Source organism: Balaenoptera acutorostrata, chromosome 8, assembly GCF_949987535.1.
Source record: "Balaenoptera acutorostrata chromosome 8, mBalAcu1.1, whole genome shotgun sequence".
In the NCBI taxonomy this organism is placed as follows: domain Eukaryota; kingdom Metazoa; phylum Chordata; class Mammalia; order Artiodactyla; family Balaenopteridae; genus Balaenoptera; species Balaenoptera acutorostrata.
This window is the reverse complement of record NC_080071.1, coordinates 88,340,432-88,357,595: the sequence shown is the minus strand read 5'-3', so window position 1 is coordinate 88,357,595 and position 17,164 is coordinate 88,340,432. Positions and strand designations below refer to the sequence as shown.

General features: G+C 38.9%; 1 protein-coding gene across 7 annotated transcripts in view; it reads left to right on the top strand.

Annotated features, from left to right (window-relative positions):
* The window catches only part of USP40 (ubiquitin specific peptidase 40), a 94,333-nt gene that overhangs the window by 60,486 nt on the left and 16,683 nt on the right, over nt 1-17,164 (top strand). For all 7 annotated transcript variants that reach the window (XM_057551756.1, XM_057551755.1, XM_057551754.1 and 4 more), the window contains 4 exons: nt 8,224-8,260; nt 9,868-9,932; nt 12,999-13,073; nt 15,965-16,091. In XM_057551756.1, coding sequence (XP_057407739.1) covers nt 8,224-8,260; nt 9,868-9,932; nt 12,999-13,073; nt 15,965-16,091 — 304 coding nt within the window. The remainder of the gene's footprint in view (nt 1-8,223; nt 8,261-9,867; nt 9,933-12,998; nt 13,074-15,964; nt 16,092-17,164) is intronic.

Sequence of the window (17,164 nt, the reverse complement as noted above, 5' to 3'; positions counted from 1 at the left end):
TTTATTCCTAGGTATTTTATTCTTTTTGTTGCAGTGGAAAATGGGAGTGTTTCCTTAATTTCTCTTTCAGATTTTTCATCATTAGTGTATAGGAATGCAAGAGATTTCTGTGCATTAATTTTGTATCCTGCACCTTTACCAAATTCATTGATTAGCTCTAGTAGTTTTCTGGTGGCATCTTTAGGATTATCTATGTATAGTATCATGTCATCTGCAAACAGTGACAGTTTTACTTCTTTTCCAATTTGTATTCCTTTTACTTCTTTTTCTTCTCTGATTGCCGTGGCTAGGACTTCCAAAACTATGTTGAATAATAGTGGTGAGAGTGGACATCCTTGTCTTGTTCCTGATCTTAGAGGAAATGCTTTCAGTTTTTCACCATTGAGAATGAGGTTTGCTGTGGGTTTGTCATATATGGCCTTTATTCTGTTGAGGTAGGTTCCCTCTATGCCTACTTTCTGGAGAGTTTTATCATAAGTTGTGTTGAATTTTGTCAAAAGCTTTTTCTGCATCTATTGAGATGATCATATGGTTTTTCTCCTTCAGTTTGTTAATATGGTGTATCACGTTGATTGATTTGCATATATTGAAGAATCCTTGTGTCCCCTGGATAAATCCCACTTGATCATGGTGTATGATCCTTTTAATGTGTTGTTGGATTCTGTTTGCTAGTATTTTGTTGAGGATTTTTGTATCTCTATTCATCAGTGATATTGGTCTGTAATTTTCTTTTTTTGTAGTATCTTTGTCTGGTTTTGGTATCAGGGTGATGGTGGCCTCATAGAATGAGTTTGGGAGTGTTCTTTCCTCTGCAGTTTTTTGGAAGAGTTTGAGAAGGATGGGTGTTAGCTCTTCTCTAAATATTTGATAGAATTCACCTGTGAAGTCATCTGGTCCTGGACTTTCGTTTGTTGGAAGATTTTTAATCACAGTTTCAATTTCATTACTTGTGATTGGTCTGTTCATGTTTTCTGTTTCTTCCTTGTTCAGTCTTGGAAGGTTATACCTTTCTAAGAATTTGTCCCTTTCTTCCAGGTTGTCCATTTTATTGCCATAGAGTTGCTTATAGTAGTCTCTTAGGATGCTTTGTGTTTCTGCAGTGTCTGTTGTAACTTCTCCTTTTTCATTTCTATTTTATTGATTTGAGTCCTCTCCCTCCTTTTCTTGATGAGTTTGGCTAATGGTTTATCAATTTTGTTTATCTTCTCAAAGAACCAGCATTTAGTTTTATTGATCTTTGCTACTGTTTTCTTTGTTTCTATTTCATTTATTTCTGCTCTGATTTTTATGATTTTGTTCCTTTTGCTAACTTTGGGTTTTGTTTGTTCTTCTTTCTCTAGTTCCTTTAGGTGTAAGGTTAGATTGTTTATTTGAGATTTTTCTTGTTTCTTGAGGTAGGCTTGCATTGCTATAAACTTCCCTCTTAGAACAGCTTTTGCTGCATCCCATAGGTTTTGGATCGTCATGTTTTCATTGTCATTTGTCTCTAGGTATTTTTTGATTTCCTCTTTGATTTCTTTTTTTTTTTTAAAGGATTTTCTTATTTATTTATTTATTTATTTATTTATTTTATTTTTGGCTGTGTTGGGTCTTCGGTTCGTGCGAGGGCTTTCTCCAGTTGCGGCAAGCGGGGGCCACTCTTCATCGCGGTGCGGGGACCGCTCTTCATCGCGGTGCGCGGGCCCTTCTCTATCGCGGCCCCTCCCGTCGCGGGGCACAGGCTCCAGACGCGCAGGCTCAGCAATTGTGGCTCACGGGCCCAGCCGCTCCGCGGCATGTGGGATCCTCCCAGGCCAGGGCTCGAACCCGCGTCCCCTGCATTAGCAGGCAGACTCTCAACCACTGCGCCACCAGGGAAGCCCTCCTCTTTGATTTCTTCAGTGATCTCTTGGTTATTTAGTAACATATTGTTTAGCCTCCATGTGTTTGTGTTTTTTACATTTTTTTCCCTGTAATTCATTACTAATCTCATAGTGTTGTGGTCAGAAAAGATGCTTGATATGATTTCAATTTTCTTAAATTTACTGAGGCTTGATCTGTGACCCAAGATGTTATCTATCCTGGAGAATGTTCCTTGTGCACTTGAGAATGTTCCTTGTGCACTTGAGAAGAAAGTGTAATCTGCTGTTTTTGAATGGAATGTCCTATAAATATCAATTAAATCTATCTGGTCTATTGTGACATTTAAAGCTTGTGTTTCCTTTTTAATTTTCTGTTTGGATGATCTGTCCATTGGTGTGAGGTGTTAAAGTCCCCCACTATTATTGTGTTACTGTCGATTTCCTCTTTTATAGCTGTTAGCAGTTGCCTTATGTATTGAGGTGCTCCTATGTTGGGTGCATATATATTTACAATTGTTATATCTTCTTGGATTGATCCCTTGATCATTATGTAGTGTCCTTCCTTGTCTCTTGTAACATTCTTTATTTTAAAGTCTATTTTATCTGATATGTCTCTTGTAACATTCTTTATTTTAAAGTCTATTTTATCTGATATGAGTATTGCTACTCCAGCTTTCTTTTGATTTCCATTTGCATGGAATATCTTTTTCCATCCCCTCACTTTCAGTCTGTATGTGTCCCTAGGTCTGAAGTGTGTCTCTTGTAGACAGCATATAGATGGGTCTTGTTTTTGTATCCGTTCAGCAAACCTGTGTCTTTTGGTTGGAGCATTTAATCCATTCACGTTTAAGGTAATTATCGATATGTATGTTCCTGTTACCATTTTCGTAATTGTTTGGGGTTTGGTTTTGTAGGTCCTTTTCTTCTCTTGTGTTTCCCACTTAGAGAAGTTCCTTTAGCATTTGTTGTAGAGCTGGTTTGGTGGTGCTGAATTCTCTTAGCTTTTGCTTGTCTGTAAAGCTTTTGATTTCTCCATCGAATCTGAGATCCTTGCCGGGTAGAGTAATCTTGGTTGTAGGTTCTTCCCTTTCATCACTTTAAATATGTCATGCCACTCCCTTCTGGCCTGTAGAGTTTCTGCTGAGAAATCAGCTGTTAACCTTATGGGAGTTCCCTTGTATGTTATTTGTCGTTTTTCCCTTGCTGCTTTCAATAATTTTTCTTTGTCTTTAATTTTTGCCACTTTGATTACTATGTGTGTCAGCATGTTTCGCCTTGGGTTTATCCTGTATGGGACTCTCTGCGCTTCCTGGACTTGGGTGGCTCTTTCCTTTCCCATGTTAGGGAAATTTTCAACTATAATCTCTTCAAATATTTTCTCGGGTCCTTTCTCTCTCTCTTCTCCTTCTGGGACCCCTATAATGCGAACGTTGTTGCGTATGATGTTGTCCCAGAAGTCTCTTAGGCTGTCTTCATTTCTTTTCATTCTTATTTCTTTATTATGTTCTGCAGCAGTGAATTCCACCTTTCTGTCTTCCAGGTCACTTATCCGTTCTTCTGCCTCAGTTATTGTGCTACTGATTCCTTCTAGCGTATTTTTCATTTCAGTTATTGTATTGTTCATCTCTGTTTGTTTGTTCTTTAATTCTTCTAGGTCTTTGTTAAACATTTCTTGCATCTTCTTGATCTTTGCCTCCATTCTTTTTCTGAGGTCCTGGATCATCTTCACTGTCATTATTCTGAATTCTTTTCTGGAAGGTTGCCTATCTCTACTTCATTTAGTTGCTTTTCTGGGGTTTTATCATGTTCCTTCATCTGGTACATAGCCCTCTGCCTTTTCATCTTGTCTGTCTTTCTGTGAATGTGGTTTTTGTTCCACAGGCTGCAGGATTGTAGTTTTTCTTGCTTCTTCTGTCTGCCCTGTGGTGGATTCTATTTATTTATTTATTCATTTGGTTACGTTGGGTCATAGTTGCAGCACGCAGGCACTTCGTTGCGGCATGCAGGGTCTAGAGCATGCAGGCTTAGTTGCCCCGTGGCATGTGGTATCTTAGTTCCCTGGCCAGGGATCGAACCCGGGCCCCCTGCATTGGGAGCACAGAGTCTTACCCACTGGACCACCAGGGAAGTCCTTGTGCTCCTGAATTTGAATTAGAAGAGTCAGAATGAACCTGATATATTTTTTCTTTAAAAATTTATTTTTCTAGCTCTCTCCCCTGAAATGGCTTATAGAAACAGTGATCAACCTGGTAGTAGCAAGCACCCCAGCATTCAGATTGTGGTCACTAAATACCATTTCCTAGAGGAACTAGGGCTTCTCGGAGTAATGGCTGGTTGTGTATCTAGGTCAGGAAAGTGTATGATGAGCCTGGAACATCTTATCAGGACACAAAACAGTATAGCTAGCAAAGACCTCTGGGATCAGCAAAGAGAGTCAGGAGCCAACCTGAAGATAAGAATTTGAACCTCAGTGGGAATAATAATGAAAATTGATTCACACATACATAAAATCCATGAATTCACAGTGATCGTAAAAAATATGCTATTCATTGCTTACCTATAGTGGATGCTAGGGAACCATAAATGAAAGAATCAAGCATTTATCTTTTTCTTTGCAAACTATACTCACATCAACCAAATAGATAATGAGAAGATTTTTTTAATAGACATATCCCAGCTAACAAAATGAAGAAGAAATTTTAGACTATCACTGTTTTTCAACTCCTAATGAATTAATGGATCTAAACAAGGATTCTGATAAACTGCTAACAGCTCCAAAAGAGCAACACCCAGACATTTAGAAGTTCAAAGCAATACCCGTGCTCTTCTTGCCAAAAGAAAAGAAAACTGGACCTGAGTCCGATCAAGCCTCTAGGTCTGAGTACCAGTTTATAAGAAGTACAGGGGACGGGAGGGACCTGTTACGTGCACTACAGGCCTGCAGTAAGCACTGTCCTGAAGTGGGAAACTCCTCCTCTTCAGGAAATCAACTGCAGTGTGAGACAGCCTGTAGGTTAAAGGAGACTCAGGAGAAATAGCAGGTGGGTGCAATGTATGGAATTTATGTGGCCCTTGATTCAAACCAAAAGAACTGTAGTAACAATTTAAGAGAAAGTAAGGAAATTTGAACACTGACAGAATATTTGTTATTTAGGAATTCTTAATTTTTTTTAGATATTATAATTATTTAAGAGTTACGTTTTTTAAAAGAATCTTCATCTTTTAGAGCTGAGTACTGAATATCAATAAATGAAATGATACCTGACATTTGCTTCAAAAGAATGTGAGGAGCAAGTCAGGGGGAGTGGGTGGGGTATTGACAAACAAGACTGGCCACAGCAGGAGTTGAGACCGGCAATGGATACTGGAGGGTTCATTTTACTGTCCTCTGCATGTGTTTGAAATTTTGCGTGATAAAACGATTTTTAAAAAATTTTTAATAAATTTATTTTTATTTATTTTTGGCTGCATTGGGTCTTTGTTGCTGCACACGGGCTTTCTCTAGTTGTGGCGAGTGGGGGCTACTCTTCGTTATGGTGTGCAGGCTTCTCATTGCAGTGGCTTCTCTTATTATGGAACATGGGCTCTAGGCACGTGGGCTTCAGTAGTTGTGGCTTGAGGGCTCTAGAGCACAGGCTCAGTAGCTGTGGCGCACGGGCTTGGTTGCTCCGCGACATGTGTGATCTTCCCGGCCCAGGGCTTGAACCTGTGTCCCCTGCATGGGCAGGTGGATTCTTAACCACTGCACCACCAGGGAAGTCCCCAAACATTTTTTAAATAAAATAGTTTTTTACCCTTTGTTACAAGCTGTAAATATTTTCCCAGGTTTTCATTTGCCTTTTAACTTTAATACGTTTTTTGTTTTGGGTTTTTTTTAGCTTTAAAAAAAGGTTTATTATTGACTTACTGCCAGCAAGCGATACATATCATAGCAATCAGACATTAGAGTGTCCCTGATAACGTTTGGACTTGTGCTAGATGATTCTAAGGAGGGATAAAGGCTAATCTTGGATTGGATGCTATCAAGAATTGGGGGGGAATTCAGTACCTTATTTATGTTTGTAGGTTGGAAGTGTGAAGAGGGACTAGAGGTATCATTGGAAAGGCAGCAGTTACTTAGAGGAAGAGATGGTTAGTCATTTTGTGCCTGGGATGTGGCCTTGGGTGACTTTAGTGTTTTTTCGTTTCAAAGAACGGAAACCACAAAACTTTTCAAAGGTGCGACGTGTATGTCTTTCTTCTGTTCTATCCCGAACCCACTGCAGGCAGATTCATTCCCTGTGCCCACCCACCCCCCTTCCCCCAGCTGAAACTGCTCTATCAAGGCTGTCAGTGGCCTCCATGTTGCTGTGTCCGGTGAGCAGGTCTCGGTCTTCATCTTACTTGCTCTTTCAGCAGCAGTGACATACTTGGTGACTTTTGTCACTTGCTTTGAGAAGACCGCAGCTCTTTAGGTTTTCCTCCCACCTCTCAGGCCTACCCGTTCTCAGTCTGTGCTTCCTCTTCTCTCTGCCTTGTGAGCACCTCGTGCTCAAGTCGTAGACGCCATATTCATATGTCCAGCTACTCTTTGGTTGTCTGATTGTCATCCCCAATTATAGCACACCCACAGCAGAGCTCCTGATCTCTCTCAACCATACTTCGCTCACATGTCCCTTTTCTGTTACGGCGGCTCCATCTTCTGCTTGTTTAGGCCAAAAACCTTGACGTCATCTTTGATTCTTTTCTTTCTTACTTCATAACCGGTGTTTCAGGAAATCGTTTTGGTTCTGCCATCAAGATTTATCTGGGATCTGATCACATCTTATTCTCCTCCACTGCTGTCATCCCTTCACCTCTCATCTGGATTATTCCAGCAGCTTCCTAACCGATCTCCTTCCTTCCAGCCTGACACCTCCCAGGGTGTGTTCTTACAAAGAAGTGGAGTAATGCTTTAAAGTGTAAGATCAGTCAGTCCTCTGCACACAACCCTGCTCTGCTTTCCCATCTCACTCGGGGTGAGGGGGGGAGCCCCTGAGTGACCTTGCAAGGCCCTGTGTGATCTGACCCTTTGGTATCTTTTAAAAAAAAAAAAAAAGTGTAACTATTACTCTCGCTCACTCTACTCCAGCCACGTTGGTCACTATGCTGTTCCTCAAACGGGCCTTTACACTGGCAGTTTCCTCTGTCTGGAACACAGTTAGGTTGAATGCTCAATTGCTTGTTTTTCTTAAATCATGGAGGCCTTTGAGACTGCACTTTGCTTTGAATATGGCTTTGGTCCCATTCCCTGTTTTAACATACCGTGTTGTCATTGTCGTCATTTTCTAAACAATCTTTAATTCTAGAGTCTCTTTTATTTTTAATCAGACAAGTAATTGTGGATTTAGTCTTATTTTTTAAACTTTGGGGGGACTAAAAATCCCCCTTGGTCACCACCCTATTCTTGTCCCTTCCCCGGAAGTCACTGTTGTCATTGGACGGTATAATCTCATCCACATCAGTAGAGTGTATCCTTCCGTACCTTTGCTGTGTGTGTACCAATGTGTGGGTATGTATGTACGTGTAGAAATAAGAGCTTGACTTGCATGGTTTTTTTTTAAATCATAAATGGGATCCCAGAACTTTGTTTCACTTAAAATATTTTAAAGATCTTTTAAGACCAGTAAATATAAATCTCTTTTATCCTTTTAATTGTTTTAAGACCTCTCATAGTTTATTTAAATGTTCCCCTGTTAATCCAGGGATGTCTGGATTGTTTACCATTTTTCTCCTAATGCAAGCAGGGCAGCAGTGATCATCCTTTGTACTACTCCCTTCTGCTCTATTATAGTATAGATGAAATTTTACATACTCCTTCGCCCTAAATTTATTTAAGAATGTTTTTCCCCTCAAGAAGTTGGGAGTTTTTTATGACTATTTTTGTTTTGTTTAAACGCCTGTTAATCGTGTCTCGTTCGTTGAATTGTGCCACGAGCTCACAGCATGCATAGCTCTTCCCTCATGAGTGGATGTATGACCAGTTGTTTCGTAGATGGTAAATAAAAGCTAATCTCCTTCTGTAGGAGTCAGAGTTCCGTGAAATCAGCCTAATTAATCACATCTGGTCAAAAATACACTGTTAGTCCTCATAAGGAGGGAATCATACCACAGTCGTGGAAGTGGATGAACTCTTGGATAGGCCTGGTTGCCAACACCGGGAACTGGTTTTCCCTGCTGAGCTGGCGCCTCCCCGCCCTTAAGGAGCGCTCGCTTAATCGCTGCGCGGTGTGTCTCTTTATCTATTTGACAATTACTAAGTATAATCAGACTCAGATAGGCCCAGGGTCAAAAAAGGGTGTTTCTCACAATACTGTAACTCAGGTATAGAACAGCTAATGAACATAGTTTTTTTTTCTTACAGTGTTTAAAGGTAATGCTGGAGAAATCTGGCCTATCAGGTAAGTTACAGAACATGATGATACATAAGTTTATCCACATCCTTTACTTATAATAAATTTTCTATAAGCCTAATGAAAACTTTTCAAACTTTTTTTCCTCCGGGGTTGTCAGTTACGCTTTACATTTCTATACGTACATAATTCTCCTGGTTCTTGTTTGCAGGCTAAAAGAAAACTAGTTGTAGGTTAGCCTGCTTCTAAGGAAAGAGAGCCTAGATAGGAAACAACAAAGGTACAAAAGAGATACAGTTAAGATTTAGACCCTCTGGAATTTCCTAGATCTTTTGCTGAATTTCTTTTTTTAACCTCACAGATTCAGAATTTCAATGCATTGTGTTTCATGCCAGTATTTCTGTGTATAGATTAGGGAATGTAATATGAATGAAAAAATAAACCCAGGGTGTCCTGAAGTGGCTACCCAGGTGGGACCACGGGAGCGAGCTTGAGGAGACATCACACTGCTTTCGTTAGAGTGAGTGCTTGCCATTCTCTCCACCAGAGTGGAGCGTGGGGCTCCGTTATCTGGCAGGGACATTCACTTGCTCAACTTCTAGGAGTTTCTGTGCGGTGCCTCAGGTCATCTCGACAGTAGTCCTCCCATGCAGGGATCATCCCCCGTTCCCACTTTACAGATGCTGAAAATGGTTAAACGACTTACCCAGTGTTACAGAGCAAGTAGCTAAGTGGCTCTGATTTCAGAACTCTGATTTCTTTCTACCATGCTGTGCTAAGAAGTAATGGTGTTAACTCTTAACTTACTGGGGTTTTTTTTAAACAAACTTAGGTTAAGTTAAATATCGATATAAATCTTACTGCATTTAAAACTAGAACCGATGACAAAAGAAGGTCTACAAAGAACAGTATTGGGATTCCAAACCTGTGGCCTGTGCGGGATAAATGTGAGGTCTATGTTTCTTCCGTCGTCTGTAGCTTCTTTCGCTGGGTGGGGGAGTTGACTGTTATAAAACATTGCTCGTTTTTTAACCATCAGGATTTTCAACTTTTGCTTAGTTCCCTCTCCCCGAAAAAAATTCTTTCCCCATGTCGTGAGTGTGTAGCAAGCATGCTGAAAAACTGATTAACCTTCATAAGTGTTCATTTGTACCAACTACATTGAAGCACTGTGCCACAAGGACACACTTTCATTAGATCGCTGCTGATTGGATAGGACAGGTTTGCTGTACATTTTATCAGTTGCTGAGCGATGCTAGCGTGTATTTTCGTCTAAGACAGTGAAATAAAACTCAACTTCGTGATTTTAGGAGGGATTCTGTGCTTATATATGTACATCTGTCTATGCTTAACGTGTGATGCGCGTGTGTACTTGTAAATAATAAAGGTGTAGGTAGATGTTGCGTACTAGTACCAAGTCTTATTTTTATTTGCAAGTATACAGTTCTTGGTGGAATAGAGAGAAAATTAACCAAGTTGGGGCAACGACTTAATTTTTTTCAGGCCCTGGAAGAGATAATTTACTTTAAAAATTAGTTAATACTTATTAGATCATATCCCATTTGATACTCATTTATCCAGAAGGGTCATTCCTGACAAACTCTTGAAACATATTGTTCTGAATTCTTTTTCATCTGATTTTGATTCCTTCATAGGAGACGCATGGCATTTACGAAAAATGGATTGGTGCTATGAAGCTGGGGAGGCCTTACGTGAAGAAGTAAGATTATTTCTGTACATTTCGTTTGTAAAGTAATTGTGTTTATTTTGTATTTTCATAAGGATACCACCCTACTCATGTGAATAAATTCTAGAGAAAGCTTTACTTTTTTTTTAGGATATACAAATCCAGGTGTGGGTCTACTTTTTCCTTACTGAAGTTTTTTCATAGAGTCAGAGGGAAAGTTTCAGCTAAGTGGGAACATATCTAACATCTGTATTGAATCCTCTTTTGGTAAGAGAATATGTCTCTAGTAGTAGTTCTTCATTAACAGGCAGAGGACTACAGAGAACAAAAGACATTTGAACCAGTGAGAGGATTTGAAGATACACTCTGAAGTTTGAAACCTGAATATTTTAATCTGAGAGTTTCTCTGTGAGTTAATGATGGCAGAATTCATGTTCCCAACCAGTCACTTAGCCTCTGATTCAAACTGCATCTCTAAATCCAGCCCAGACTCTTAGGGTAGACTTAGGAGCAGTGTTATCACAGGATGGTTGGAATCTGGTTAATCTTCTTTTTTCTTCTTCTTTTAAAAAATTTTTATTGAAGTGTAGTTGATTTACAATGTTGTGTTAGTTTCAGGTGTACAGCACAGAGATTCAGTTAAGTATATATATTCTATTTTAGATTCTTTTCCATTATAGATTATTATAAGATTTTGAGTATAGTTTCCTGTGCTGTACAGTAGGTCCTTATTGGTTATCTCTATTTTATATATAGTAGTGTGTCTATGTTAATCCCAAACTCCTAATTTATCCCTCCCCCCCTTTCCCCTTTGGTAACCATAAGTTTGTTTTCTATGTCTGTGAGTCTATTTCTGTTTTGTAAATAAGTTCATTTGTATCATTTTTTTAGATTCCACGTGTAAGTGATATCATATGATATTTGTCTTTCTTTGACTTACTTCACTTAGTATGACAATCTCTAGGTCCATCTGTGTTACTGGAAATGGCATTATTTCTTTTTTTTAATGGCTGAGTAATATTCCACTGTATATATGTACCACATCTTCTTTATTCATCTGTCAGTGGGCATTTAGGTTGTTTCCATGTCTTGGCTGTTGTAAATCATGCCACTGTGAACATTGCGGTGCATGTATGTTTTCAAATTAGCGTTTTCTCCGGATATATGCCCAGGAGTGGGACCACTGGATCATGTGGTAGCTCTATTTTTAGTTTTTTAAGGAACCTCCATAGTGTTCTCCATAGTGGCTGTACCAATCTACATTCCCACCAACAGTGCAAGAGGGTTCCCTTTTCTCCACACCCTCTCCAGCATTTATTATTTTTTATTTTTTAAAATAAATTTATTTATTTATTTTTGGCTGCACTGGGTCTTCATTGATGCACGGGCTTTCTCTAGTTGCGGTGAGCGGGGGCTGCTCTTCATTGCGGTGTGCAGCCTTCTCATTGCAGTGGCTTCTCTTGTTGTGGAGCACAGGCTTGAGGCACGTGGGCTTCAGTAGTTGTCGGACGCGGGCTCAGTAGTTGTGGCTCGCGGGCTCTAGAGCGCAGGCTCAGTAGTTGTGGCGCATGGGCTTAGTTGCTCCGCGGCATGTAGGATCTTCCCAGACCAGGGATTGAACCTGTGTCCCCTGCATTGGCAGGCAGATTCTTAACCACCGTGCCACCAGGGAAGTCCCTCTAGTATTTATTACTTATAGACTTTTTGATGATGGCCATTCTGACTTGTGTGAGGTGATACCTCACTGCAGTTTTGATTTGCATTTCTCTGATAATTAGTGATGTGAGCATCTTTTCATGTTGGTTAATCATCTTATTGTTGCTCCAAGCAGCATCAGACCTTACAGTCCAAATCCATGGCCTTAGAAGTAGACCCAGAATAAAGCTCTGTGAGAAAGCTTAGACAATTGTGCTCACTCCCCTTTCCCCCCATCTTTATCCGCCTGCTTTCTGTTCAGTGAGACACTGGCATTGAACATCAACAGAGGTTGATCTAAAGCAGGGCCTTCCGGGGAACAGTCCTTGCTGTGTAACAGTCGGGGATAATACAGAGAGGCGCCTCTTGAGTCCTGGCCAGGAATTTGACTGCCTAGAGTAAAAAGTGAACCTCAAAGAATCTTCAGGACATACAGTTTGGATGTCAAAAGAGTATATCTAGTCAAATGGTTTCCTTATTTTCTCCTCTTATTAATTCCCAAATCAGTATCAAACAATTCATCTAAAAGCAAACTCATTACCCTCAGAACTGGCTCCGCTTCCCAGATTTGCTGCTTGACTTTCCCATCCTGATCTTTTTCAGCCTGAAGTGTGGCTTACGCTACTTACCTTACATCCGTCATATTTGGTCTCAGCCTTCAATCAGTTTTTCCACTCCTTCTTGACCATTCCCACTGCCGGCCTCCTGGTTCAAGCCCTGTTTTTTGTTTTTTTGTGTTTTTTTGCCTCTTACCTAAGCTACTATAACTGGCTTCCCTGAGCCCATGTGTTCCCCACTTCAGTATGTCACAGGTGTGGCAGCTTAGATTGATCTTTAAAAACTCCCTTCGCAGAAATCTTGAGTGGCTTTTTTAAAGCAACTGAAAACTCCTTTTTTTCTGTTCCACATCCCTTTGACCTGTGACCACCTTTCCAATCCAGTTTTCTTTCCCGTTACTCTCCAGCGGATACCTCCCATTCTAATTAATCTAGTCTCTTAGCTCTTCCCCAGAACAAGTCATGCTGACTCTTGACTTAACCTTGACTTCGCCGTGTTCTTCTTTCCTTGAGAAATTCCTTCTTGTTTCCTCTGGCTTTCCCAAATCCAGCCCATCTTTTAGGCTTAACTAAAATTTTATCTTCTGTAAATTAATCTGTCATTTCTTATCCATCTCCCTTCTTTAATCTTTTACAGTTCATAATTATACAGTTTTAATACATAATGATATACTTTTTTATGGCTTTAGCTTATTTCCATCTCTTCAATATCTGCTTTGTTATTCATTTACTTATTTCTTGAAAGGGTAATAGAGGCATAGGGTTTTTAAAAAAAGATATAATGGTCTCTTTGTTCCTTTCAGAAGTCATAAGTGACAAAAAAGACTTTCACTTTCTGTTTTCCCAGGATGCAGCACTGAAAGAGCTTATGCTCTGTTCCGGAGACACTTTGCTTTTAATTGAAGGAAAACTTCCTCCTCTGGTAAGATTTTGCTCCTGAACAGACATTTTGTAAATAACAGTTACTATTTTATGATTGCAAGGATGATATGTTCTCATTGTGTGAAAATGGGGAAATACAATCATAAAGAGAATAGAGTACTTACCCAAAATCCTACCAATCAGACAGCTACCATATTTTACATCTTTATATATTTTCTTCCTATAAAATCAAATTGTATGTACAGTTTTATTTCCTACTTTTTATATTTTATTTTTTAACCTGACCATAAAATCCAGAAACAATCATTATATCCAATATATGACTTACCACAGTTTTATTCACCTATATCCCTGTTATTCAGATTTTAGCTTATTTTAAATTTTTTGTTCTTATAAATAGTAATAAATATAAATCCTTCTTAAGACAATTCTAAAGATGGAATTAACAAGCCAAATTGTTTTCCCAAAGAGTCGTACCAAGTTTACAGTCCTAATGTGGGTCTGTGAGAGGGCTCACACCACTGCTTTTCCATAGACACTGTGTATTACCACTTGGAAAAGCCATTACTTATTAGTTTGTTTTTGTTTTTGTTTTTGTTTTTGTTTTTAATGTGGACACATGTAAAGATGAAAATGACCCAGAATTCCAGCATTCAGATAATCATTTGCTTATAATTAGAAAACTCTGACAGTGTAGAAGGCTATAAAATGATAAACAGAAGTTTCTCCCATATCTTTCTCTCCAGAAAGAACCACAATAAACTTATTTTTCCTTGTGTATCCGTCCAAGAAAAAAATTATGCCTGTTTGTATGCTGAATGTAAATATGTGCGTATCCTTTTCAAAGTTTACATAAAGGGGGTCATATTCTATGCACTGTTTTATACCTTTTGTTTTTTGTTTGTTTTTATTCATTTAATATATCTTGAGGATCTCACATCAGCACATACAGACCTACCTTAGTTTTTATCATGACTTCATAGAATTCTGTTGTATTTTATACCATGCTCTTTAAAGTTAATTTTTGAATTGATAATATTCATGATACAAAATTCAAAGTGTATAAAAAGCTGGGCCAGGAAAAGTATCCCCCATCCCCCCTGTCCCCCAGCCACTTGGGGTCCTCCCGCCACAGGCAGCCAGCTTCCTCTGTATCCTTCCAGAGGCACGTGCTTTTTAATGCACACACACATGTATGTATGTGTATATACATAACATATATGTACACATTCATATGTATATACATATTTTTATTTACACAAATGATTATAAGCTTGACACCCTATTCTGCACCTAGCTTTTTTCATTACCCCCATATATATGCCATATCAGTAGCCATAAAGTTATCTCATTCTATTTGATGTATATAGAGGTACCATGATTTATTTTTTAACCAATCTCTTTTCAAAGAATATTTAGGTTGTATCCAGTCTTTTGTTGATACAAATAACACTGCCAAAAATATCGTTTATTTGCCATTTTGCCCATATGTATCTACAGGATATTCCTAGAATTGAAATTGCTTTGTCAAAAGTTATGGCCTACCGTAATACAACCACACTTCTAAAGAGGGACCCTGAGAGTGTTCCATGGTTTTTGCTACCATAAACGACGTAGAGTGACTGTCTCTGCGTGCACGTGCTAGTGTATCAGACGGGAACTCCTGACCGTGGAATGGCTGGGTCAGAGGGCTGGGGCACTGTAAATTTTGGCAGCACCCACTTACCGTCCAGAAACTTTGCAGCAGCTTACACTCCTGGAACCAATTGACAGGAGTTCAGCTTTACTCACAGTTTCACCAACGTAGAATATTATTAGACTTTCTGGTTTTTGACAGGTGAAAAAAAATGGAGTTTTTTGCTCTGATTTACATTTATTTACTGCATGGAAGTTGAGTATTTATTAATCTTCACCAATGTGATAAACAGAAAAATATTCTCATTTTAATATGCATTTCTTGAAATACATATTTAAAATACATGTTTTTTTTTCACATTCTCATCTTCTGTTGTTGGAAATTGAGCACTGTAATAGCAACTGACCTTTCATTTAGTAAATCTATTCAAGTTCTTTACCCACTCAAAAAAGGGGTGGGGAAGAACCAGTTAAATTAGTAAAACTGAAATTACAGAATGTGTTTAAGGAGATGAGTTTATTTCATGTAGTTGGTATACAGGAATGCACCTTAGATCAATAGGTTGTTGGATCTCTATAAAGTTCCTTTAGAAACTTTTATAAATAAAAACTGCATGTAACTGGTGCATTGTGCTATGGTGCTCTTACAATGCCTGAAAACATTTATATAGTTTGTTCTGTCAAATGTTTTGTTAGTTTGTTTATACTTTTCACTTACTGTAGCTACTAAGATATAGAACAGGGACTTCCCTGGTGGCACATTGGATAAGACTCCGCGCTCCCAGTGCAGGGGGTCCGGGTTTGATCCCTGGGCAGGGAACTAGATCCCACATGCATGCTGCAACTAAGAGTTCACATGCCACAACTAAGGAGCCCTGGAGCCGCAACTAAGGAGCCAGCGAGCCACAACTAAGACCCAGTGCAACGAAATTTAAAAAAAGAAGATATAGAACATTGGTCCCAGTCATCCTAAAGACTGATTTTTATGATTTTAAACTTTGATTGTAAAAACAGTAAACAAGTATAATACATGACAGTTAATACATACATCTTAAGGAAAAATAAATTCAGGAACATTTTCTGTATCAAGATGTTTCTTTCTGGGAATTCCCTGGTGGTCCAGTGGTTAGGACTTCTTGCTTTCACTGCCGAGGGCACAGGTTCTATCCCTGGTCAGGGAACTAAGATCCCACAAGATGCTTGGCATGGCCAAAAAAAAAAAAAGTTTCTTTCTGTGGAAGTAGAAGTTGACTTAATCTGTGTGCATCACAGCAGTTGGAAATCTCCATTCCTCAGGGTTTCCTGAAGGTGCCCATCTGGTGGTACCAGCCACGGGGTCCCTTGCATTGCTGGAAGAGTCATCAGGACCAGACAGACTGTACCTTTTCTCAGGGCGGCGTCTGGAGAGCTGATTCCATCCAAGGTGAGAGCGCAGCGGAACTACAGCAGCCAGTGTGTCATAAAGAAAAGTAAAACGATTGCTTCTGCTGAGAGGCAACTGAAATATGTATGTTTTAAATATAAGGTTGAAAATCAAAATCTATTCCATAATTCATAGTATAATAATAATACCATACTATTTTTATACAGTCGTTTGTAACCTCTATAAAATACCATCTTTTTTTTTGGCTTTACCTTTCATTTGCCATCTGTTATTTTTATTATCATTATTATAGCAATATATTACATTTTTTCAAGGAATTGTTATATAATATCACCTCTTAAGCGCCTCATGGCAATAGGAATAGCAGCCCCAGTTACTGTAACAGACTAAGACATTGAAGCTTCAGTCACTTCCAGTGACTTCACTGCAGCCCCAAGGGGCGGAGAGGCAGGGCTGGAGTCCGGACCCCACGCAGCTCCTGTTCTTTCTGCTGCCGCCACCCAGGAGCTCCTTCAAGGGCGTTCCAACTTACTGACTTCTGAGAAGACTCACAGACAGGGTATAAACATATTATTTCACTCTGTCTAAGTTTCTTCTCCACAGGCAGAATTCAGCACACACGTCATGATGAGCAAAGGCAGGGAGTTTGAATTGCCATTGTAAAAAGTGGGTTTCCACTTCATTATAAGAAGATACAAGTTAATCTCCTTTGTACCTGTAGATAAAGAGAATATATTTTTAGTAGGACCAAGTTTTTATATTTTTTTCCTTTTATCATGCTTAATTATTTAGCTTTTTTAATGCCTTGAAGTATTATATACTTATATTTCTTTTTATCTTTTAAAATTCAGTACTGAAACTAACATAAATGATCTCCTTACTTTTTGAAGTTAGTATTATACAACAGCAATAAAATACTTCATGTTGAATTAGCTGTGAAATTGGCATTAAGTTATTTTTTGTTTGAGTTATATTAGACATGTTAAACAATTCTAAAAATGATTTTGTGATAGAATAATAATTACAACTTAAAAAGCAGTGTGTTTCTCCGTGAAAGTAAAGAAAACAGTTCATTTTTTTGGTAGTCCTTCTGTATCACAACATATGGCAAA